This window comes from Hemiscyllium ocellatum, chromosome 38 (genome assembly GCF_020745735.1).
Source record: "Hemiscyllium ocellatum isolate sHemOce1 chromosome 38, sHemOce1.pat.X.cur, whole genome shotgun sequence".
NCBI lineage: Eukaryota > Metazoa > Chordata > Chondrichthyes > Orectolobiformes > Hemiscylliidae > Hemiscyllium > Hemiscyllium ocellatum.
This window is the reverse complement of record NC_083438.1, coordinates 17,225,429-17,249,955: the sequence shown is the minus strand read 5'-3', so window position 1 is coordinate 17,249,955 and position 24,527 is coordinate 17,225,429. Positions and strand designations below refer to the sequence as shown.

General features: G+C 59.9%; 1 protein-coding gene across 1 annotated transcript in view; it reads left to right on the top strand.

The window, feature by feature from the left end:
• The window catches only part of megf8 (multiple EGF-like-domains 8), an 88,720-nt gene that overhangs the window by 6,569 nt on the left and 57,624 nt on the right, over nucleotides 1–24,527 (top strand). The window contains exons 6-18 of the mRNA XM_060852562.1: nucleotides 1,307–1,555; nucleotides 3,142–3,326; nucleotides 9,341–9,551; nucleotides 10,609–10,831; nucleotides 10,951–11,095; nucleotides 11,923–12,146; nucleotides 16,122–16,232; nucleotides 18,133–18,248; nucleotides 18,960–19,158; nucleotides 19,650–19,821; nucleotides 20,595–20,758; nucleotides 20,869–21,013; nucleotides 23,293–23,533. Of these exons, the coding sequence (XP_060708545.1) occupies nucleotides 1,307–1,555; nucleotides 3,142–3,326; nucleotides 9,341–9,551; nucleotides 10,609–10,831; nucleotides 10,951–11,095; nucleotides 11,923–12,146; nucleotides 16,122–16,232; nucleotides 18,133–18,248; nucleotides 18,960–19,158; nucleotides 19,650–19,821; nucleotides 20,595–20,758; nucleotides 20,869–21,013; nucleotides 23,293–23,533 (2,385 nt within the window). The remainder of the gene's footprint in view (nucleotides 1–1,306; nucleotides 1,556–3,141; nucleotides 3,327–9,340; nucleotides 9,552–10,608; nucleotides 10,832–10,950; nucleotides 11,096–11,922; nucleotides 12,147–16,121; nucleotides 16,233–18,132; nucleotides 18,249–18,959; nucleotides 19,159–19,649; nucleotides 19,822–20,594; nucleotides 20,759–20,868; nucleotides 21,014–23,292; nucleotides 23,534–24,527) is intronic.

Sequence of the window (24,527 nt, the reverse complement as noted above, 5' to 3'; positions counted from 1 at the left end):
CACTGTCTCACACACCCCCTCCCCCACCATCGGCAGGTAACCCACTCCCTGGCGCTGTCACACACAGCCCCCTCCCCCACCATCGGCAGGTAACCCACTCCCCGGCACTGTCTCACACCGCCCCCTCCCCCACCATCGGCAGGTAGCCCACTCCCCCCGGCACTGTCACACACACCCCCGCCCCCACCATCGGCAGGTAGCCCACTCCCCCCGGCACTGTCTCACACACCCCCTCCCCCACCATCGGCAGGTAACCGGCTCCCCGGCACTGTCACACACAGCCTCCTCCCCCACTATCGGCAGGTAACTCACTACCCGGCACTGTCACCCCCTCCCCCACCATCGGCAGGTAACCCACTCCCCCCGGCACTGTCACACACACCCCCTCACCCACCATCGGCAGGTAACCCACTCCCCGGCACTGTCATACACACCCCCCTCCCCCACCATCGGCAGGTAACCCACTCCACCCGGCACTGTCTCACACAACCCCTCCCCCACCATCGGCAGGTAGCCCACTCCCCCCGGCACTGTCACACACACCCCCTCCCCCACCATCGGCAGGTAACCCACTCCCTGGCGCTGTCACACACAGCCCCCTCCCCCACCATCGGCAGGTAACCCACTCCCCGGCACTGTCTCACACCGCCCCCCTCCCCCACCATCGGCAGGTAGCCCACTCCCCCCGGCACTGTCACACACACCCCCGCCCCCACCATCGGCAGGTAGCCCACTCCCCCCGGCACTGTCTCACACACCCCCTCCCCCACCATCGGCAGGTAACCGGCTCCCCGGCACTGTCACACACAGCCTCCTCCCCCACTATCGGCAGGTAACTCACTACCCGGCACTGTCACCCCCTCCCCCACCATCGGCAGGTAACCCACTCCCCCCGGCACTGTCACACACACCCCCTCCCCCACCATCGGCAGGTAACCCACTTCCCCCGGCACTGTCACCTTCCGCTCCACACACCGCACTGCTCCCCTTCTCTGGGAACTCCCGGACTCCCAGGCTCTCGGATCAAGACTGTATCACTTCCAGATGCCTTTCTCACCCCCCCTCTCTCTGCCCCTTCCCCTGTTCTAATCTCTGTCTCTTCTCTCCCCCCTCTTCTCTCCCCCCCTTCTCTCCCCCCCTTTCTCCCCCCCCTTCCCCCCCCTTCGTCCCTTTCCCCCACTCGTCTCCCCCCTTCCACTCTTCCCCGCCCCTCCCCCCACCCCTCCTTCCCTCATTGCCCTTCTCATTCTCTACCCCATCCCTACCACCTCCTCTCTGGTCCCTGTGTTTCCCCCCCCTGCCCCAGGTGCGTGCCGGGTGATTTCCGGAGTCTCCGGGAGTTTGTGAATTGTTCAGTTGCCCTGTCGGGCCTCTCTAACCTGACGGTGAGGGAGGGGGCTGGCTGGTCATACAGCTCCTGCCCAGACATTGATGAGTGTCGCCTCCACATGGACAACTGCAACTCCTTCGCCACCTGCAGGAACACCTTTGACTCCTTCCAGTGTCACTGTAACCGCGGTTACGCTGGAGACGGCAGCTCCTACTGCAACCAGACGTGAGTTACAGCTCCCCCCAGCCCAGGGAGCCGGGGACAGAGGGAGAGGGAGAGGGAGTGAAAGGAGGGAGGGGTGGAAAGACAGATGGGGATGGTGGGAAGAGAGCAAGAGATGGGGTTGGAGAGAGAAAGAGAGACTGGGGGCCACAGGCAGAGACTAAGGTGTGGTAGAGAAGGACAACCATTATGAAGAACACTGTGGTGTTGTGTGAGAGAGGTACATAGGCAAACACACTCTCCCACCCAGTCTCTTTGTGTCTCTGTCTCTCTTTCTCTCTCACACGTGCACTCTGTTTTGCACTCTTTCTCACGTACACTGTTTTGCACTCTCTCTCATGTACGCTCTGTTTTGCTCTCTCTCTCTCTCTCTCTCTCTCTCTGTCAAGTACACTCTGTTTTGCACACTCTCTCTCACATACACTCTGTTTTGCTCTCTCTCTTTCTCTCTCACGTACACTCTGTTGTGCGCACATTCTCTCTCTCTCTCACACACGTACACTCAGTTTTGCACACTCTAACATACAGTCTGTTTTGCACTCTCGCGTACACTGTTCTGCACTCTCTCGCGTACACTCTATTTTGCACTCTCTCACGTACAGTTTTGCACTCTGTCTCTCTCACTTGCACTCTGTTTTGCACTCTCTCGTGTACACTGTTTTGCACTCTCTCGTGTACACTGTTTTGCTCTCGTGTACATTCTGTTTTGTACTCTCACATGTACACTCTGTTTTGCTCTCTCTCTCGCGCGTGTACTCTGTTTTGCTCTCTCTCGCGCGTGCAGTCTGTTTTGCTCTCTCTCGCGCGTGCAGTCTGTTTTGCTCTCTCTCGCGTACACTTTTGCTCTCTCTCACGTTTTGCACACTCTCACACGTACACTCTATTTTGCTCTCTTTCTCTCTCTCGTACACTCTGTTTTGCGTACATTCTCTCTCTCTCTTTCTCTCACATGCACTCTGTTTTGCACACACTCTCTCTCGCGTACACTCTGTTTTGCTCTCTTTCTGTCTCACGTACACTCTGCTTTGCGCACATTTTCTCTCTCACGTACACTTTTGCAGTCTCTCTCTCATGTGCACTCTTTTGCACACTCTCTCACATACACTCTTGCGCACTCTCTCGTGTATACTCTGTTTTGCTCTCTCTTTCTCTCGTACACTCTATTGTGCGCACATTCTCTCTCTCTTTCTCTCTGTCTCACGTACACTCTGTTTTGCAGTCTGTCTCTCTCTCTCGTATACACTCTGTTTTGCATACTCTCTCTCACACGTACACTCTGTTTTGCTCTCTCTCTCTTTCTCTCTCGTACACTCTATTGTGCGCACATTCTCTCTCACGTACACTCTGTTTTGCGCACACACTGTCTCTCATGTACACTTTGTTTTGCGCTCTTTCTCTCTCACACGTACACTCTGTTTTGCGCGCTCTCTCTATCTCTTGTCTCTCCCTTGCGCGCACACTCGCAGGCACACACACTCGTGCACACTCCCTGCTCTATCTCTCCTGCATTCTCTCTCTCACACACACGCGCACACACACACCCTGACAGCAGGCAGGCAGCTGGCATTACTCTCTCCCTTCCCTTGCAGCTGTTACAATGAGTGCAGGCACGGCCAGTGCAGTGGGCCTCCTGACTACTCCTGTATCTGTGAGCTGGGCTGGACCTCTGACATGGAGACCGTCAACGAGACTGGCGTCGAATGTGACATTGACTGCGGCTGTCACTTCCACAGCACGTGCCGTGATGGCATTGGAAAGTGTGACCAGTGCATGGGTAAGGGTTTGAGTGCGCTCCCTCCGTGGTTCACTAAACTCCGCAGTGATTCAGGAGCAGCGAGTCTGCGAGTGGGTGATCAGCTCTTCAAATAAACACAGGCACAGACTGTGAAAAGGGAGTCTTTGGAGAAACCATCCCACAGCACCCTCTGAATCTCCTACCCTCTCCCAGGCCCAACCTGGTTGCGGTCCTGCAATGAGAGCCACCCGTCCATCTCAGGAATCAACCGAATGGACTGTCCCTGCCTCAGAGTTGAGGTTAGAGCGGTGCTGGAAAAGCACAGCAGGTCAGGCAGCATCTGAGGAGCTGGAAAAATTGGCGTTTCGGGCAAAAGCTCTGACCTGCTGAGCTTTTCCAGCACTGCTCTGATCTCCAGCACCTGCAGGACCCACTTCTGTCCCGTCCCTGCCTCAGGTCTGACCCTCCATGTCTTTATCGCTCAGACCTTTCAATGCAGGGGTTGGGACGTCCCATTGAGGTTGTACAGGATATTGGTGAGACCCCCTTCGGGAATACTGTGTCCAGTTCTGGTCACACAGTTACCGGAAGGATATTAGGAAGTTGGAGAGGGTTTAGAAGGGATTTCCCAGGATGTTGCCGGGTATGGAGGGGTTTTAGTGAGAAAGGAAAGGCTGGGACTTTTTTCACTGGGTTGTCGGGGGTTGACGGGTGACCTCATAGAGCTTGGTAAAATCACGAGGGGCAACACTGAGGTGAGCAGCAGGGGTCTTTTCCCTCGGGTGGGGGATTTCAACAGGAGGGGACGTATTTTTACAGTGAGGGGAGAAAGATTTCTAAAAAGGCATGAAGTGCAGTTACATTCACAGTGTGTGGCTCGTGTGGAATGTGCTGCCAGAGGAAGTGGTGGACGCAGATCCAGTGACAACGATTAAAAGGGGTTTGGATAAGGACATGGATAGGAAAGGTTTGAGGGAGTTGGGTCAAGTGCAGGCAGGTGGGAGGAGTTTAGTCCGCACGGACTGGTGGGACTGAACAGTCTGGGTCTGTACTATCAGACTCTGAGCTCCACACTGTCCACCGCACGCGAGGTGTAGTCTCACCAACGTCCTCTCCCCATCTCCCACTCCCCGTCGGAATTAAAGGCCATTGCTCTCCCGAATCACTCGCCGAGCCTGGTAACCTCCGGGAAACCCGAACTTCGAGGTATCTCCCAATTTCCCATCCGCAAGGAGGCCATTCAGCCCATCAGCTCTCTGTCTGCAGAGCTCTCTGTGCTCTCCCATTCCTCTCGCTGTGTCCCTGTCGCTCCTGCCCTCCGGAAACCAGGACAGAAATAGCTGGAGAAAGTTGTCGGGCTCTGGCGGTATCTGTGAACAGAGAAACTGAGTGAATGTTTTGGATCCAGTGACCCTCCTGCTGAAACCTCGCTGCCTGTGACACAGCCCCATCTCAGACAAAATACATGCAGTTCAGGTCTTCATGAGAACAATTTCCCGATGGGTATTCCTTATCATCTTGCCGAGTTGTTCCTGGAGAAAGGAGCAAGAAACACCGATAGGCCACTCTGCCGTTCAGTAAGATCACAGAGCGATCGGATTTGAATCTTCTCTACATCAGGGAGACTGAACGTAAACTTAGGGAGCGGTTCACCGCAGCCGGACCCACAGGGACCAAACGGACCTCCCGGTCACCGCCCAGTTCCATTCCCCTTCCCACTCCCCTTTCCAAGATGGCCATCTTCCGCCTGGGTACCTGACAGCCTGGAGGACTCAACATTGAGTTCTCCAATTTCACATAGCCTCCCATTTCCTTCCCAGACCCTCCCCCCCCCCCCCCTTCCTTCTGCTCCCTGCCACCAACCGCATTCACTCCTCCCATTGACCAACCAGGCCATACCTGCTACCCGTCTTCCCCTGTCCCCCCCCTTCACCACCCAGCACCCCCGCCACTCTTTACCTGCAGCTTCTCCCACCCCCACCCCCCCCACTCCTGAAGAAGGGTTACACCCGAGACGTTGACTTGGGCACCTCCTGATGCTGCCTGGTTAGCTGTGTCCTTCCAGCCTCCTGCCTGTCTGTTGTGGACAGTTTTTATGCCTTTCATGTGGATTCAACTTTCCTTCATTCCTGATAATAAAATCAGCAGATGTTCTGCTTCCAGGACATGGGTTTCCTCCCACAGTCCAAAGATATGCAGGTTAGGGTGGATCAGCCATGCTGGATTGTCCTGTAGTGTACAGGGATGTGTAGGTTAGGTGGATTAGACCTGGGGAAATGCAGGGTTACAGGGATAGGGGAGGGGTGTGGGGTCTGGATGGGATGCTCTTCAGAGGGATCAGAGTGGAACTCGATGGGCTGAATGGCCTCCTTCCCCGCTGTAAGGTTTCAATGATGTAGGAGTGGAAGGAAGCCATTCAGCCCATCGAGTCTGCTCTCCACCATTTCCATGGGATTATGGCTGATCTGATCCTGCCTTTCAGTAAACGTGGGGACCAGAACTGTACACGGTATTCCAAATGTGGCCAAACCAGAGTCTTCTACAACTGTCACATGACCTGCCAACTCTTGTCCTCGACACCCTGTCCCTTGAAGGAAAGCACGCCGTATGCTTACTTAACCACTCTGTACCACCCTACATTACCACCTTCAGGGTACAGTGGACCTGAACACCCAGATCTCTCTGTACATCAGTTTTCCCCAGGGCTTTTCCATTTCCCAGAGAGATCACTTTGGAATTACATCTTCCAAAATGCACCACCTCACACATTGGTCCGGATTGAACTCCATCTGCCATTTCTCTGCCCAACTCTCCAGTCTATCTGTATTCTGCTGTAATCTCTGACCGTCCCCTTCACTATCTGCTACTCCACCAACCTTAGTGTCATCTGCAAACTTACTAATCAGGCCACCTACCCCTTCCTCCAGATTATTTATGTATATCCCAAACAACAGTGGTCCCAGCACGGATCCCTGTGGAGTAGCACTGGTCACAGGCCTCCGTTTTGAGAAACTCCCTTCCACTGATAGCCTTGGTTTCCTGCTGCCCAGGCAGTTCTCTGTCCACCTAACTGGTACACCCTGGACCCATGCACCTTCACTTTCTCCATTAGCCTACCATTGGGAGCGTACTTAAGCCCAGGTATGTAACATTCGCAGCTCTTCCCCCACCAAGCAACGTTGTCACTTCTTCAAAGAATTCTGTTAACTTGGTAAGCCTTTGACCTTCCCTGCTGCCTATCGCTGATAAGCCCATTTTCTTCCAAATGGGAATAGGTCCTGTCCCTCAGTATCTTCTCCAGCAGTTTCCCCACTACTGACATCAGGCTCACCGGTCTATAATTACCTGGCTTATCCCTGCTCCCCTTCTTAAACAAGGGGACAACATTTGCAATGCTGCAGCCCTCTGGGAACTCACCCATGTTCAAGGATGCTGCAGTGGGATCTGTTAAAGCCCCAGTTATTCCCTCTCTTGCTTCCCTCAGTAACCTGGGATGGATTCCATCTGGACCTGGGGAATTGTCCACCTTAATGCCTTTCAGAATATCCGACACTTCCTCCCTCCTTATGCTGACTTGACCTAGAATAATCAAACATCTATACCTAACCTCAACATCTGCCATGTTGCTCTCCTCGGTGAATGCAGAGTACTTATTGAGAATCTCCCCCATTTTCTCTGATCGCACACATATCTTGCCTCCTTTGTCCTTGAATGGGCCAACTCTTTCCATCATTACCCTCTTGCCTCTTATATGCAAATGAAAGCCTTTGGGATTTTCTTTAGCCCTGGCTGGTACAGATATTTCATGACCCCTTTCAGCCCTCTTAATTCCTCGTTTGTTTGGTCTTCCATTCCTGATATTCCTCCAAAGCTTCGCCTGTTTTCAGTCATCATTGCTTTATGAACGCTTCCTTTTTCCTCTGAGCTAGTCTCATAATTTCACCTGTCATCCATGGTTCCCTAATCTTGCCATTTCTATCCCTCATTTTCAAAAGGATGTATCTGTCCTGCACTTCAAACAACCTCTCTTTAAAAGTCTCCCACCTGTCAGGCATGGATTTACCTAAAGCAGCTGCACCCAAACTCTATTCCCCAGCTCCTGCTGAATTTTGGCATTGTTGGCAATTTAGCACTCTTCCTTTAGGACCGTTCTTGTCTTTGTCCATGCGTTTTCTAAAACTTACGAAGTTGTGATCACTATTCCCAAAATAATCCCCTTCTGGAACTTCAACCACCTGGCTCGGGCACATTTCCCAACACCGAGCCCAGTACGGCCCCTTCCTGAGTTGGGCTATTTACATACTGCTGGAGAAAATCCTCCATGGATGCTTCTTACACATTCTACTCCATCTAGACCTCTAACATGAAGTGAATCCCATCAATGTTGGGAAAATTAAAATCTCCTCTCACCACTATCTTTCCATAACCTGTTTACACATTTATCCCTCTATCTCACGCTCGCTGTTGGGGGGGTCTGTAGTACAGCCCCAATATTGGTACCGCACCCGTCCTATTTCTGAGCTCTGCCCATATTATCTCACTGCCTGAGTCCTCCACAGTGCCCTCCTTCAGCACAGCTATGATACCCAACTCCTCCACCCCTTTTACTCCCCCTCCATCCTGCCTGAAGCATCGATATCCCGGGATATTTAGTTGCCAATCGAGCCCTTCCCTCAGTCTAGTCTCAGTAATAGCAATAACATCAATACTAAACCAAGCCCAAAGTTCACCTGCCTTACCTATGGCATTTCTCGCATTAAAACAAATGTGCAGCAGTCCCCAGTCCCTTTGCGTTCATCCTCTGTTTCCTGCCTACTCCTCCCTTTAGTCACACTGACTTCATTCTGGATCAGTGGTGCTGGAAGAGCAAACGCCCTGCCCGAAACGTCGATTTCACTGCACTTTGGATGCTGCCTGAACTGCTGTGCTCTTCCAGCACCACGGATCCAGAATCTGGTTTCCAGCATCTGCAGTCATTGTTTTTACCCCACTGACTTCATTATCTAGTTCCTTCCAGGTTTTCGTTACCACCTCCTTCCTGTCCACTCACCTCCACATTTGGTTCTCATCCCCCTGCCACATTAGTGTAAACCGCCCCCAGCAGCGATGGTCGAAGCACCCCAAGACATTGGCTCCAGTCCAGCCCAGGTGTGCACCATTCAATTTGTAATAGTCCCATGTCCCCCCGAATCGATCCCAATGTCACAAAAATCTGAACCCCTTCCTCCTGCACCATCTCTCAAGCCACCCTTTCATCCTGACCATTCTATCATTCCTACTCGAACTCCATGTGGCACTGGTAGCAATCCTGAGATCGCTGCTTCTGAGGACCTACCTTTTAACTTGCTTCCTAATTCCTTAAATTCAGCTTGTCAGATATCATCCCGTTTTTTTATCTACGTGTGTATGTGTGTGTCTGTGTACGTGTGTGTGTGTGTCTATGTACGTGCGTGTGTATGTGTGTGTCTGTGTACGTGTGTATGTGTGTATGTGTGTGTCTATGTACGTGTGTATGTGTGTCTGTGTATGTGTGTCTGTGTACGTGCGTGTGTATGTGTCTGTCTACGTGTGTATGTGTGTGTCTATGTACGTGTGTGTGTGTCTATGTACGTGTGTGTGTGTGTCTATGTACGTGTGTGTGTGTGTCTATGTGCGTGTCTATGTGCGTGTCTATGTGCGTGTCTATGTACGTATGTATGTGCGTGTCTGTGTGTGTGAGTATGTGTGTCTGTGTGCGCGCACGCGTGAATATATGTTCTGTGAGTATGTGTCTGTATATATATGTGTGTGTGTGTGTGCGCACATTCATGAGTATGTGTCTCTGTGTGTATGTGCTTGTGAGAGTGTATGTGTGTCCCTGTGCGTCTGTGTGCATGTATCTGTGTGTGTCTGTGATTGTGTGCTGAAAGAACTTGGGGGGTCAGGTGAGGGTGGGATCTGTTGATGGTTCGGTGCTGGAGTGGCTGTCAGTAGAAAGTTTCTGTGAGAGTTGGAACGACTCTACGGCTGACTGTCCATTTCTGACTGAGTTTAATTCTCATGGTTTCCAACAGACTGGACCATGGGGCAGCACTGTGAGCTGTGCCAACCTGGCAGCTATGGCAATGCCACCCAGAAGGATGGTTGCCAGCAGTGTGCGTGTAATGGGCACGGGGCCAGCTGGCTGGGTGACTGTGACCGGGCGACAGGCAGATGTTTTTGCACCGAGAACACTGAAGGGCCACACTGTGAGGACTGTGTCGCAGGTTACTATGGAGACCCACGGTGAGTGAAGCTGTCAGGTCCGTCCCCCTGTCTCCGAGAGAGAAGCTTCAGGCAGCACCTCCCAGCCCCCTTCTCTCGCTCTCTCTTCTCTCTTCTCTCTTCTCTCTCGCGCTCTCGCGCTCTCGCTCTCTCGCTCGCGCGCTCGCGCGCGCACAGAGACACACACACAGACACAGACAGGCAGGCCCAGAGACTGACACGCATACACAGACACACACACATGCACGTGAACGCACAGACAACAGAGACACGCGCGCGCACACATGCACACACACGCACACACACGCACACACACACACACACACACACACATGCACACGCGCGCATGCACAGACAACAGAGACATACGCACACGCGCACACAGACGCACACACCTACAACCTTTGCGCGCACACATAACCACCCACTCAACACCGATACTGATTCACATTTTCACACTCGTACTCACGCTCAAACTGATTTTCTCTCATAATTCCTCCCGTACGTTCTCGAGTTCCCCGCTTGATTGGCCCCATATCCACAAATATTCAATCACCCCACCACCGACACTCAGTAACAGCAGTGTGTACCATCTACAAGTTCCACGGCAGAAACTCACAAAGATCCTCAGGCAGCACCTTCCAAACCCACGACCGCTTCCATCGGGAAGGACAAGGGGCAGCAGATACATGGGAACACCACTCCCTGCAAGTTCCCCTCGGAGCCACTCACCATCCTGGCTCGGAAATATATCGTCATTCCTTCAGTGTGGCTGGGTCCGACTCCTGGAATTCCCTCCCTCAGGGACGTTGTGGGTCAACCCACAGCACCCGGGTCACAGCCCCCTTCCCAAAGGGCAATGAAGAATGGGCGGTAAGTGGTGGGCCATGAATACATTTGACAGACGTCTCTGTGTCTGCCCCAGGACATTGTCAGCAGCGAGTCTCCTCAGTCCCTGCGATGGTTCAGCCGCCCCGTACACCCAAATACCGCCCACCTCCGTCCGGCCTGTCCCTGGGGATGGAAGGGAGGGGGAGTGGGTGATAGCTGGTGACCGCAGCCTTTGCTTTGCCTCCAGAGGGAATGGAAGATGTTACCGCGAGTGCGTGGGCCGTGTCCTGCTGCAGAACATCTCCTCGTCGGCCCTGGGCTCTGCGCGGGGTCAGGGCCTCTCCGCCAAGGGCCTGGCCTACTGCCTCTGGGTGCTGACCACCTCCACCAGCCTGGACTCCTGCCAGGGACAGAGTGGCTGCCTGACCATCAGCCTGACCATTGGGCCCGACGTCAGGGTGACGTGCGGTGTGAGTATCTCCGAGACGTGGCGGTGCCGGGGGGGAGGTGAGCGAGGGGGAGTCAGTATTCCCGCGGCCTTGCTCTCTCGGGTCAGTCTCCATCACCACCTCACTTTGCTCCTTTTCAGCAAAACTATGTCTACGTCTTTGACGGGGTGCCCAGGTTCCTGAGCCAGCCCCAGCAGCACAGTGCCCTCTACGCAGATCCGAAACTGATCGGCGCCTTCTGTGGCAACGGGCACACACGGGCGGTCAAGGTGGACGCTGTCTCAGGTACGCCGGTAAATCACCGTGAGTGAAGCGGCAGGCTCACCGGGAGGGGACGGTTGCCGGGCAGTGACCGGAAGGGGACGGTTGCCGGGCAGTGACCGGGAGGGGGACGGTTACCGGGCAGTGACCGGGAGGGGACGGTTACCGGGCAGTGACCGGGAGGGGACGGTTACCGGGCGGTGACCGGGAGGGGACGGCTACCGGGTGGTGACCGGGAGGGGACGGTTACCGGGTGGTGACCGGGAGGGGACGGTTACCGGGCAGTGACCGGGAGGGGACAGTTACCGGGCGGTGACCGGGAGGGGACTGTTACCGGGCAGTGACCGGAAGGGAACGGTTACCAGGCAGTGACCGGAGATGAGGTACAGTCAGCGGGCCTGAGGTTGAGTTTCCCAGCTGTAACCGGGAGGGGACGGTTACCGGGCAGTAACCAGGAGGGGACTGTTACCGGGCGGTGACCGGGAGGGGACGGTTACCGGGTGGTGACCGGGGCGGGGGCGGGACGGGGGGATGGTTACTGGGCGGTGACCGGGAGGGGACGGTTACCGGGGGGATGGTTACTGGGCAGTGACCGGGAGGGGACGGTTACCAGGCAGTAACCAGGAGGGGACGGTTACCGGGCAGTAACCAGGAGGGGACGGTTACCAGGCAGTGACCGGGGATGAGGTACAGTCACCGGGCCTGAGGTCGGGTTTCCCAGCTGTAACCGGGAGATTCTGGTTACCGGGCTGTAACCGGGGGAGAGCTCTCTATCGCACTATGACTGGGGGAATGGAGAAAGCTGTCTGTGTTTGGGTTTCCACAGTATCCGTTTTCCCGATCTTCACCAGGAGTCCTCACCGTCTACTTCGAAGCCAACATCTCCAGGGCAGCGGGCACAGAGGGTTTCAATGCCACCTACACCATCAGCAGCTGCCAGCCCAGATGCCTGGACAACCAGAGATGCCAGGACGGGCACTGTGTGTGTGAGACGGGCTACAGCGGCGAGAACTGCACCTCAAGCATCTGCCCCAATAACTGCTCGTCCCGAACCCACAGCGGGCACTGCCGCATGGTGAGTGTCAGGGCCAGGGGTGGACGGGCAGCTCGTGGAGGTGGGGGCGGGAATACTCCCCCTGGGACACTGCCGGTCAGGAATACCATCCCTGGGACACTGCAAAATAGGAATATTCCCCACAGGACACTGCTGGTCGGGATTACTCCCTCGGGACACTGTGCGATGGGGATACTCCCCCTGAGACACTGTGCGATGGGGACTCTCCCCCTGGGACACTATGATGGGGATACTACCCCCAGGGCACCACGTGATGGGAATACTCCCCCCCACCTCTCAGGGACACTGTGCGATGGGGATACTCCCCCCGGGGACACTGTGCGATGGGGATACTCCCCCCCCCCCCAGGGACACTGTGCGATGGGGGCACTCCCCCCCGGGAACACTGTGCGATGGGGGCACTCCCCCCCCCCCCCCAGGGACACTGTGCGATGGGGGCACTCCCCCCCGGGGACACTGTGCGATGGGGGCACTCCCCCCCGGGGACACTGTGCGATGGGGGCACTCCCCCCCGGGGACACTGTGCGATGGGGATACTCCCCCCCCCCCCAGGGACACTGTGCGATGGGGGCACTCCCCCCCGGGGACACTGTGCGATGGGGATACTCCCCCCCCCCCCAGGGACACTGTGCGATGGGGGCACTCCCCCCCGGGGACACTGTGCGATGGGGATACTCCCCCCCCCCCCAGGGACACTGTGCGATGGGGGCACTCCCCCCCGGGGACACTGTGCGATGGGGGCACTCCCCCCCGGGGACACTGTGCGATGGGGATACTCCCCCCAGGGACACTGTGCGATGGGGATACTCCCCCCCGGGGACACTGTGCGATGGGGACACTCCCCCCCGGGGACACTGTGCGATGGGGACACTCCCCCCCAGTGACACTGTGCGATGGGGACACTCCCCCCGGGGACACTGTGCGATGGGGATACTCCCCCCAGGGACACTGTGCGATGGGGGCACTCCCCCCCGGGAACACTGTGCGATGGGGACACTCCCCCCGGGGACACTGTGCGATGGGGATACTCCCCCCGGGGACAGTGTGCGATGGGGATACTCCCCCCGGGGACACTGTGCGATGGGGACACTCCCCCCCGGGGACACTGTGCGATGGGGATACTCCCCCCGGGGACACTGTGCGATGGGGACACTCCCCCCCGGGGACACTGTGCGATGGGGACACTCCCCCCCGGGGACACTGTGCGATGGGGACACTCCCCCCCGGGGACACTGTGCGATGGGGACACTCCCCCCCGGGGACACTGTGCGATGGGGACACTCCCCCCCCCGGGGACACTGTGCGATGGGGACACTCCCCCCCCCCCCCCGGGGACACTGTGCGATGGGGGCACTCCCCCCCGGGACACTGTGCGATGGGGACACTCCCCCCCCCCCCCCGGGGACACTGTGCGATGGGGGCACTCCCCCCGGGGACACTGTGCGATGGGGGCACTCCCCCCCGGGACACTGTGCGATGGGGGCACTCCCCCCCGGGGACACTGTGCGATGGGGGCACTCCCCCCCGGGACACTGTGCGATGGGGACACTCCCCCCCCCCCCCCCCCCCAGGGACACTGTGCGATGGGGGCACTCCCCCCCCCCCCCAGGGACACTGTGCGATGGGGACACTCCCCCCCGGGGACACTGTGCGATGGGGGCACTCCCCCCCGGGGACACTGTGCGATGGGGGCACTCCCCCCCCCCCCCCCCCCCAGGGACACTGTGCGATGGGGGCACTCCCCCCCCCCCCCCAGGGACACTGTGCGATGGGGGCACTCCCCCCCGGGGACAGTGTGCGATGGGGACACTCCCCCCCCCCCCCCCCCCCCCAGGGACACTGTGCGATGGGGGCACTCCCCCCCGGGGACAGTGTGCGATGGGGACACTCCCCCCCCCCCCCCCCCCCCCCGGGGACACTGTGCGATGGGGGCACTCCCCCCCGGGGACAGTGTGCGATGGGGACACTCCCCCCCGGGGACACTGTGCGATGGGGGCACTCCCCCCCGGGGACAGTGTGCGATGGGGACACTCCCCCCCGGGGACACTGTGCGATGGGGACACTCCCCCCCCCGGGGACACTGTGCGATGGGGACACTCCCCCCCCCCCGGGGACACTGTGCGATGGGGGCACTCCCCCCCCCGGGGACACTGTGCGATGGGGACACTCCCCCCCCCCCAGGGACACTGTGCGATGGGGACACTCCCCCCCGGGGACACTGTGCGATGGGGGCACTCCCCCCCGGGGACACTGTGCGATGGGGACACTCCCCCCCCCCCCAGGGACACTGTGCGATGGGGACACTCCCCCCCCCGGGGACACTGTGCGATGGGGACACTCCCCCCGGGGACACTGTGCGATGGGGACACTCCCCCCGGGGACACTGTGCGATGGGGATACTCCCCCCGGGGACACTGTGCGATGGGGGCACTCCCCCCCGGGGACACTGTGCGATGGGGACACTCCCCCCCGGGGACACTGTGCGATGGGGATACTCCCCCCCGGGGACACTGTGCGATGGGGGCACTCCCCCCCGGGGACACTGTGCGATGGGGACACTCCCCCCCCCGGGGACACTGTGCGATGGGGACACTCCCCCCCGGGGACACTGTGCGATGGGGATACTCCCCCCCGGGGACACTGTGCGATGGGGACTCTCCCCCCCGGGGACACTGTGCGATGGGGACTCTCCCCCCCGGGGACACTGTGCGATGGGGATACTCCCCCCCGGGGACACTGTGCGATGGGGGCACTCCCCCCCGGGGACACTGTGCGATGGGGACTCTCCCCCCCGGGGACACTGTGCGATGGGGACTCTCCCCCCCGGGGACACTGTGCGATGGGGACTCTCCCCCCCGGGGACACTGTGCGATGGGGACTCTCCCCCCCGGGGACACTGTGCGATGGGGACTCTTCCCCCGGGGACACTGTGCGATGGGGACTCTTCCCCCCCGGGGACACTGTGCGATGGGGACACTCCCCCCCGGGGACACTGTGCGATGGGGACACTCCCCCTGGGGACAGTGTGCGATGGGGACTCTTCCCCCCCGGGGACACTGTGCGATGGGGATACTCCCCCCAGGGACACTGTGCGATGGGGACACTCCCCCCCGGGGACACTGTGCGATGGGGATACTCCCCCCGGGGACACTGTGCGATGGGGATACTCCCCCCGGGGACACTGTGCGATGGGGATACTCCCCCCGGGGACACTGTGCGATGGGGACACTCCCCCCCGGGAACACTGTGCGATGGGGATACTCCCCCCGGGGACACTGTGCGATGGGGATACTCCCCCCGGGGACACTGTGCGATGGGGGCACTCCCCCCCGGGGACACTGTGCGATGGGGACACTCCCCCCCCCCCCCCAGGGACACTGTGCGATGGGGACACTCCCCCCGGGGACACTGTGCGATGGGGATACTCCCCCCGGGGACAGTGTGCGATGGGGACACTCCCCCCCGGGGACACTGTGCGATGGGGATACTCCCCCCGGGGACACTGTGCGATGGGGACACTCCCCCCCGGGGACACTGTGCGATGGGGATACTCCCCCCGGGGACACTGTGCGATGGGGACACTCCCCCCCGGGGACACTGTGCGATGGGGACACTCCCCCCCGGGGACACTGTGCGATGGGGACACTCCCCCCCCCGGGGACACTGTGCGATGGGGATACTCCCCCCCGGGGACACTGTGCGATGGGGATACTCCCCCCGGGACACTGTGCGATGGGGACACTCCCCCCCCCGGGGACACTGTGCGATGGGGATACTCCCCCCCCCCCCCGGGGACACTGTGCGATGGGGATACTCCCCCCCCCCCCCCCCCCCCCCCCCCCCGGGGACACTGTGCGATGGGGAAACTCCCCCCTGGTTTATCTGAGCCAGCGAGGACGGTCACAATCAGTCATCCTCACCCATCTCCCGAGGGGCCAGGCCTGTGATCCGCTTCCTCTCCGTGTTGATTCCCAGGATACTGGAGTCTGCGTCTGCGTGGAGGGATTTGCTGGCAGTGACTGTGGGACGATTGTACAGGCCAGGAACATCGTCTGGGAGACTGTCACTCCCCCCGAGCATCGCCCAGTGAGTTTACACAGACCCTGTCACTCTCTGTAGCTCGCTCACCGCAACGTCCCTCTCCCCTCACCGCCACATCCCTCACCGCCTCGTCCCCCTCCCCTCACCGCCAAGTCCCCCTCCCCTCACCGCCAAGTCCCCCTCCCCTCACCGCCAAGTCCCCCTCCCCTCACCGCCAAGTCCCCCTCCCCTCACCGCCAAGTCCCCCTCCCCTCACCTCCACGTCCCCCTCCCCTGACCTCCACGTCCCCCTCCCCTCACCGCCGCGTCCCCCTCCCCTCACTGCAACGTCCCTCTCCCCTCTACCCCCTACCTTTGTGCTTTTCTCCATCTCTCTCTGTCACCTTCTCTCTCTCACTGTCTCCATCTTTTGCACTCTGACGCTTGCTCGCTCTTGTTCTCCCTTTGTGTCTCTCGTTTATCCCCCATCTCTCTCTCTCTCCCACGAGTCTCTGTGTGTGAGTCCACTTGAATTTCACACACACCCATCCCTTGCATTTCTCTCTCTCTGTGCGTACATATCTTTCTCTCGCACTCCTCCCCTCTGTGTGTGCGATCGCCCTCTCCCCTTTCTCTCTCCCGACCCCCCCCCACACCTCCCTCCACCTACTCTCCTCCCCCCTTCCCCATTACCCCTTCTCTCCCCCCCCCCCCCCCCCCCCCCCATCCCCATCACACACACCCCCCCGTCCGTCCCCATCACACACACACCCCCGTCCGTCCCCATCACACACACACACCCCCGTCCCCATCATCCCGGTCCCCGTCCCGGTACTGTCCCCCCTCTCCCCACCCCCTCCCCATCCCCCCCATCTCCCCGTCCCCCCATCTCCCCGTTCCCCCCCCTCTCCCCGTCCCCCCCCCTCTCTCCCCGTCCCCCCCCTCTCCCCGTCCCCCCCCTCTCCTCCCCGTCCCCCCCCCTCTCCCCGTCCCCCCCCCCTCTCCCCGTCCCCCCCCCTCTCCCCGTCCCCCCCCCCTCTCCGTCCCCCCCCTCTCCCCGTCCCCCCCCCTCTCTCCGTCCCCCCCCCTCTCCCCGTCCCCCCCCTCTCCCCGTCCCCCCCCTCTCCCCGTCCCCCCCCTCTCCCCGTCCCCCCCTTCTCCCCGTCCCCGTCCCCGTCCCCCCCTCTCCCCGTCCCCCCCCCTCTCCCCGTCCCCCCCCCTCTCCCCGTCCCTCCCCGTCCCCCCCCTCCCCGTCCTCCCCGTCTCCCCCCCCCCCCTTCTCCCCGTCCCCCCCTCTCCCCGTCTCTCCCCACCCCCTCCCCATCGTCCCACCCCCCTCCCGGTCCCCTCTCCCCGTCTCCCCCTCCCCCCCCCCCCCCGTCCCCCTCCGCATCACCCCCCTCCCCTCCCCATCCCCCCCTCCCCTGTCCCCCTCCGCATCACCCCCCCTCCCCGTCCTCCCTGTCCCCATCACCCCCCCTCCCCGTCCTCCCTGTCCCCATCACCCCCCCTCCCCGTCCCAAACAGCCCCGTCCCCCTCGCCCTTCTCTTTCTCTCTACTTTCGCCTCCTTCCCTCCATCTCTCCCTCCTTCCCTCCCCTCCCTCCCTTCCCTCCCTCCCTCCTACCCCTGCTGCAGCCTGTGTGTGTGTCTGTCTGTGTGTGTGTCTGTCTGTGTGTGTGTCTGTCTGTGTGTGTGTCTGTCTGTGTGTGTGTCTGTCTGTGTGTGTGTCTGTCTGTGTGTGTCTGTCTGTCTGTGTGTGTGTCTGTCTGTGTGTGTGTCTGTCTGTGTGTGTGTCTGTCTGTGTGTGTCTGTCTGTGTGTGTCTGTCTGTCTGTGTGTGTCTGTCTGTCTGTGTGGGGTGCTCTCACTGGGCCGTGTTGCTCTGGGAGCTTCGGGGCCCAGTTTCCAGGCTCTGACTGTAAACATTGCCTCTCCCCCCCCCCCCCCCCCCCCCCCCCCCCCAGGAAGATGGTGGCCCCCTGAAGCGCATGGGCCACTCGATGGTGGAAGGCCCGGGTTCCACCCTTTGGATCTACGGAGGCCTGTCCCTCAGGAAGGGGATTTTAAACAGTGTTTATAGGTAAGTGGCAGCGAGCAGTGACTGGAGTTGAAGACCCTGTCAGGGGGGTGTTCAAATCATAGCCTTCATTGGTTCACCGTGTTGGTGGCCATTTGCAGTGTGTCTGCTGTCCCCACACAAGCGGCCATTTACAGTGTGTCTGCTGTCCCCACCCTGGCAGCCATTTACAGTGTGTCTGCGGTCCCCGCACGGGCAGCCATTTACAGTGTGTCTGTGGTCCCTGCACGGGCAGCCATTAGCCCTGTTTCTGCTGTCCCCGCATGGGCGGCCATTAGCCCTGTCTCTGCTGTCCCCGCATGGGCGGCCATTAGCCCTGTCTCTGCTGTCCCCGCATGGGCGGCCATTAGCACTGTCTCTGCTGTCCCCGCATGGGCGGCCATTAGCCCTGTCTCTGCTGTCCCCGCATGGGCGGCCATTAGCCGTGTCTCTGTTGTCCCCGCATGGGCGGCCATTAGCCCTGTCTCTGCTGTCCCCGCATGGGCGGCCATTAGCCGTGTCTCTGTTGTCCCCGCAGTGATGGCCATTTGCTGTCTGTCTGTGTTATTGCACTGTTGGAAATTGCCATCTAAAGCGACTTTCTGCTTCCAAGCTCCAGGATTGTATGGAAATGGTGGAGGTGGGAATGCTTTCCGTTTCAGGCCTGGTCACAGACTGAGAACGCGAGGGACTGTTCCTGGGCAGTGACCTTGCTCTGGGTCTTGTCTCCTGCAGATTCTCCCTCAGCGACCGTCGGTGGAGCGCCGAGGTAAGGCCGGAGGGCCGGGCGCCCAGAGCACGGTACTTCCACGCGGCAGCGACATCAGGCCCTGCCCTGGACACCATGTACGTGGCTGGAGGACTGACCGACAGCGGGGTGGCCAGTGATTTCTGGCTGCTGGACCTGGCCAACGCAGTGTGGACAGAAGGAGAGGTACACGGGCTGCTGTGGGACCAGGATGGGGCATTGATCAGGACTGGTGCCCCTCCCACGCCACCTCCCGCTGGGCGCGGTGACCCCCCTGCCCCCTCCCGCTGGGCGCGGTGACCCCCCCTGCCCCCTCCCGCTGGGCGCGGTGACCCCCCCTGCCCCCTCCCGCTGGGCGCGGTGACCCCCCTGCCCCCTCCCGCTGGGCGCGGTGACCCCCCTGCCCCCTCCCGCTGGGCGCGGTGACCCCCCCTGCCCCCTCCCGCTGGGCACGGTGACCCCCCTGCCCCCTTCCACTGGGCACAGTGGGCCCCTGATACTCAGCTCTCACTCGGACCGAGCTAGCCCCTCACCCGTGGACTGTGTCTCACTGGGAAGTGAAGAGCTCCCCCCCTCCCCGGTAGTTCCTACTAAAGGCTGTGGCTGACGATTCCTGTTGTACGTGAGCTGCCTCGTTGCTGTCATCACGTTTGCTCTTGTTCTCTGTCTGTCTGTAGTCGGGACTCCTGCCTCCGGTAACTGGCCACACTCTGACCCTGTGTCGGAACTCCGTCCTGCTCCTCATCGGAGGCTACTCCCCACAGAACGGCTTCAACAACAAGCTGCTGGAATACGACATCCGCTCCGCCAACTGGAGTGTCCGCCAGCACACAGGAACAGCCCCGACAGGTACAGGCACGGGGACCGCCCCCGACAGGTACAGGCGCGGGAACTGCCCTGACAGGTACAGGCATGGGGACTGCCCCCGACAGGTACAGGCACGGGGACTGCCCCCGACAGGTACAGGCGCGGGAACTGCCCCCGACAGGTACAGGCGCGGGAACTGCCCTGACAGGTACAGGCATGGGGACTGCCCCCGACAGGTACAGGCGCGGGAACTGCCCTGACAGGTACAGGCACGGGGACCGCCCCCGACAGGTACAGGCGCGGGGACCGCCCCCCGACAGGTACAGGCGCGGGGACCGCCGCCGACAGGTACAGGCGCGGGGACCGCCCCCGACAGGTACAGGCGCGGGGACCGCCCCCGACAGGTACAGGCGCGGGGACCGCCCCCGACAGGTACAGGCACGGAGACTGCCCCTGGCAGGTACAGGCACGGAGACCGTCCCGACAGGTACAGGAACAGCCCCAAAGGTACAGGCACATGGACTGCCCTGACAGGTACAGGCACCACTCCGACAGGTACAGGCTCGGGACCAGCCCCTACAGGTACAGGCACCTTCCTGACAGGTACAGGCGTGGGAACAGCCCTGACCGGTACAGACAAGGAAAGGCTTCTCACGGTCTTTAGATCTTGACAGTCCGAGTGGGGGAGTGAGAGAGAGAGAGACGCTGATTTGACACAGCGGCTGATGGAGCGCCTGTGTTCAATCTGCAGTTGTGTGTTTGCCCTGCTGAGCATGGGCCATGTCTGTTCTGACGATGCTTTCTGCCCCTTCCAGGGTTATACGGGCACTCAGCCATTTACCACCCAGCCACGGATGCGGTCTATGTGTTTGGGGGCTATCGGTTTTACCTCGAGAGTGTGTCAGCCTCCCGTGAGCTGTACAGCCTGTACCTCCCTGGGCTGAGCTGGAGCCTGCTCGCCCCCTCCCACGGCACCAAGGTATCGCAGCAAACGGCATGGATGTCTCTGACCAGCTTGGCGAATTGGGGCAGGAATGGGGCCGTGTTCCCGCTCCGGGTCTAATTGTCCCTGTGTTCACTCGGTTACAGCCCCTCGCCCACTTCTTCCATGTTTCCGGATTGTTTCGGGACACGATGGTGGTAGTTGGAGGTCGTACAGAGACAGAGGACTTCAGCGCCGCCATCTTGCTGTACCACATCAACTGCAACACCTGGATCACGGTGAACCAGACAGGTACGGTCACACCGGGATCGCGGTCAACCAGACAGGTACAGTCACACCGGGATCACGGTGAACCGGACAGGTACAGTCACACCGGGATCACGGTGAACCGAACAGGTACAGTCACACCGAGATCACGGTGAACCAGACAGGTACAGTCACACCGGGATCACGGTGAACCAAACAGGTACAGTCACACCGGGATCACGGTGAACCGAACAAGTACAGTCACACCGAGATCACGGTGAACCAGACAGGTACAGTCACACGGGGATCACGGTGAACCAGACAGCTACAGTCACACGAAGATCACGGTGAACCAGGCGGGTACAGTCACACCGGGATCATGGTGAACCGGGCGGTACAGTCACACCGAGATCACGGTGAACCAGACAGGTACAGTCACACCGGGATCACGGTGAACCGAACAGGTACAGTCACACCGAGATCACGGTGAACCAGACAGGTACAGTCACACCGGGATCACGGTGAACCGAACAGGTACAGTCACACCGAGATCACGGTGAACCAGACAGGTACAGTCACACCGGGATCACGGTGAACCAAACAGGTACAGTCACACTGGGATCACGGTGAACCGGACAGGTACAGTCACACCGGGATCACGGTGAACCGAACAAGTACAGTCACACCGAGATCACGGTGAACCAGACAGGTACAGTCACACGGGGATCACGGTGAACCAGACGGCTACAGTCACACGAAGATCACGGTGAACCAAGCGGGTACAGTCACATCGGTATCACGGTGAACCGGGCGGTACAGTCACACCGGGATCACGGTGAACCGGGCGGTACAGTCACACCAGGATCACGGTGAACCAGACAGGTACAGTCACACCAGGATCACGGTGAACCAGACAGGTACAGTCACACGAGGATCACGGTGAACCAGACAGGTACAGTCACACAGGGATCACGGTGAACCAGACAGGTACAGTCACACAGGGATCACGGTGAACCAGACGGGTACAGTCACACCGGGATCGCGGTGATCCGGGTGGGTACAGTCACACCGGGATCGCGGTGAACAGGGTGGGTACAGTCACACCGGGATCGCTGTGAACCGAGTGGGTACAGTAATGCACCCTTCCTCCCTGCTTGTTTAGTTCTAACCTGGCATTGGGATTTTTGAGCTGTTTGAGAAAGGGTGGTTAAAGACTGGTCGCCTGTTGTAGCACTGTGTGATTGTCTGCTGTGTTACAGTTGGGATATATACATCTGTTACAGTTCAGACCAGTATCACCCCACCATCACCACCCCACCGTCATCTCCTCTCTCTCACTGTCTCGCTCTTGAGCTATACTGAGAGGCTGAACAGGCTGGGGTGGTTTTCCCTGGAGCATGGGAGGCTGAGGGGTGACCTTAGAGAGGTTTGTAAACTCATGAGAGTCATGGACAGGGTGAGTAGACACGGTCGTTTCCCTGGGGTGGGGGAGTCCAGAACTGGAGGGCATAGGTTTAGGGTGAGAGGGGAAAGATATAAAAGGGATCTAAGGGGCAACTTTTTCACACAGAGGGTGGTACGTGTATGGAATGAGCTGCCAGAGGATGTGGTGGAGGCTGGTACAATTACAACATTTAAGAGGCATTCGGAAGGCTGTATGAATAGGAAGGGTTTGGAGGGATATGGGCCGGGTGCTGGCAGGTGGGACTAGATTGGGTTGGGATATCTGGTCGGCATGGACGGGTTGGACTGAAGGGTTTGTCTCCATGCTGTACATCTCTATGATTCTGTCTGTCGCACGCTCTCTCTCTCTCACTCTCGCTCTCTCTATCTCTCCACCGCCACCCCCCCCATCTCTCCCCACCACCGACACCTTACTTCTCTCCCATCTCTGATATCTCCCCCCCCCCCCGTCTCTGTCCCTGATATCTCCCTCCCCCCCCATCTCTGTCCCTGATATCTCCCTCCCCCCCATCACTGTCTCTGATATCTCCCATTCCCCCGTCTCTGTCTCTGATATCTCCCTCCCCCCCTATCACTGTCTCTGATATCTCCCATTCCCCCGTCTCTGTCTCTGATATCTCCCTCCCCCCCTATCACTGTCTCTGATATCTCCCATTCCCCCGTCTCTGTCTCTGATATCTCCCCCCCCCGTCTCTGTCCCTGATATCTCCCCCCCCCCGTCTCTGTCCCTGATATCTCCCCCCCCCCCCCCCCCGTCTCTGTCCCTGATATCTCCCCCCCCCGTCTCTGTCCCTGATATCTCCCTCCCCCCAATATCCTGTCCCTGATATCTCTCTCTCTCTCTGTGTCTCGGGTCCCAGGGCCGGCTGTGCTGGGGGAGCCGATGAGACCTTCGGTTGCTGCTGCTGCTGTTGCTGTGAAGAAGAAGCTGTATATTTCCGGAGGCTATGGTGGCGTGCTGCTCCCTTCGATGGTGACCCTGCGTGTGCCACAGGATCCCTGCCTGATCTTCTCCCGTCCCGCCGAGTGTAACAGCAGCAGCTGTGTCTGGTGTCGCTCCCTCCACAACGGCAGCTGCCTGTCTGCGGATCAGGCCGAGAGGTGGGATCACCATCCGATCGCTCACTCCAAATCCCAGTGCGGAGAGATCACCCGATCCCTGCCCAGGGGGACCCAATCCCAGTGCGCAGAGATCACCCGATCCCTGCCCAGGGGGACCCAATCCCAGTGCGGAGAGATCACCCGATCCCTGCCCAGGGGGAACACAATCCCAGTGCGGAGAGATCACCTGATCCCTGCCCAGGGGGAACACAATCCCAGTGCGGAGAGATCACCCGATCCCTGCCCAGGGGGACCCATGATCCCAGTGCGGAGAGATCACCCGATCCCTGCCCAGGGGGAACACAATCCCAGTGCGGAGAGATCACCTGATCCCTGCCCAGGGGGAACACAATCCCAGTGCGGAGAGATCACCCGATCCCTGCCCAGGGGGACCCATGATCCCAGTGCGGAGAGATCACCCGATCCCTGCCCAGGGGGAACACAATCCCAGTGCGGAGAGATCACCCGATCCCTGCCCAGGGGGAACACAATCCCAGTGCGGAGAGATCACCCGATCCCTGCCCAGGGGGAACACAATCCCAGTGCGGAGAGATCACCTGATCCCTGCCCAGGGGGAACACAATCCCAGTGCGGAGAGATCACCCGATCCCTGCCCAGGGGGACCCATGATCCCAGTGCGGAGAGATCACCCGATCCCTGCCCAGGGGGAACACAATCCCAGTGCGGAGAGATCACCCGATCCCTGCCCAGGGGGAACACAATCCCAGTGCGGAGAGATCACCCGATCCCTGCCCGGGGGGAACACAATCCCAGTGCGGAGAGATCACCCGATCCCTGCCCAGGGGGAACACAATCCCAGTGCGGAGAGATCACGCGATCCCTGCCCGGGGGAACACAATCCCAGTGCGGAGAGATCACCCGATCCCTGCCCAGGGGGGCACAATCCTAGTGCGGAGAGATCACCCGATCCCTGCCCAGGGGGGCACAATCCCAGTGCGGAGAGATCACCCGATCCCTGCCCAGGGGGGCACAA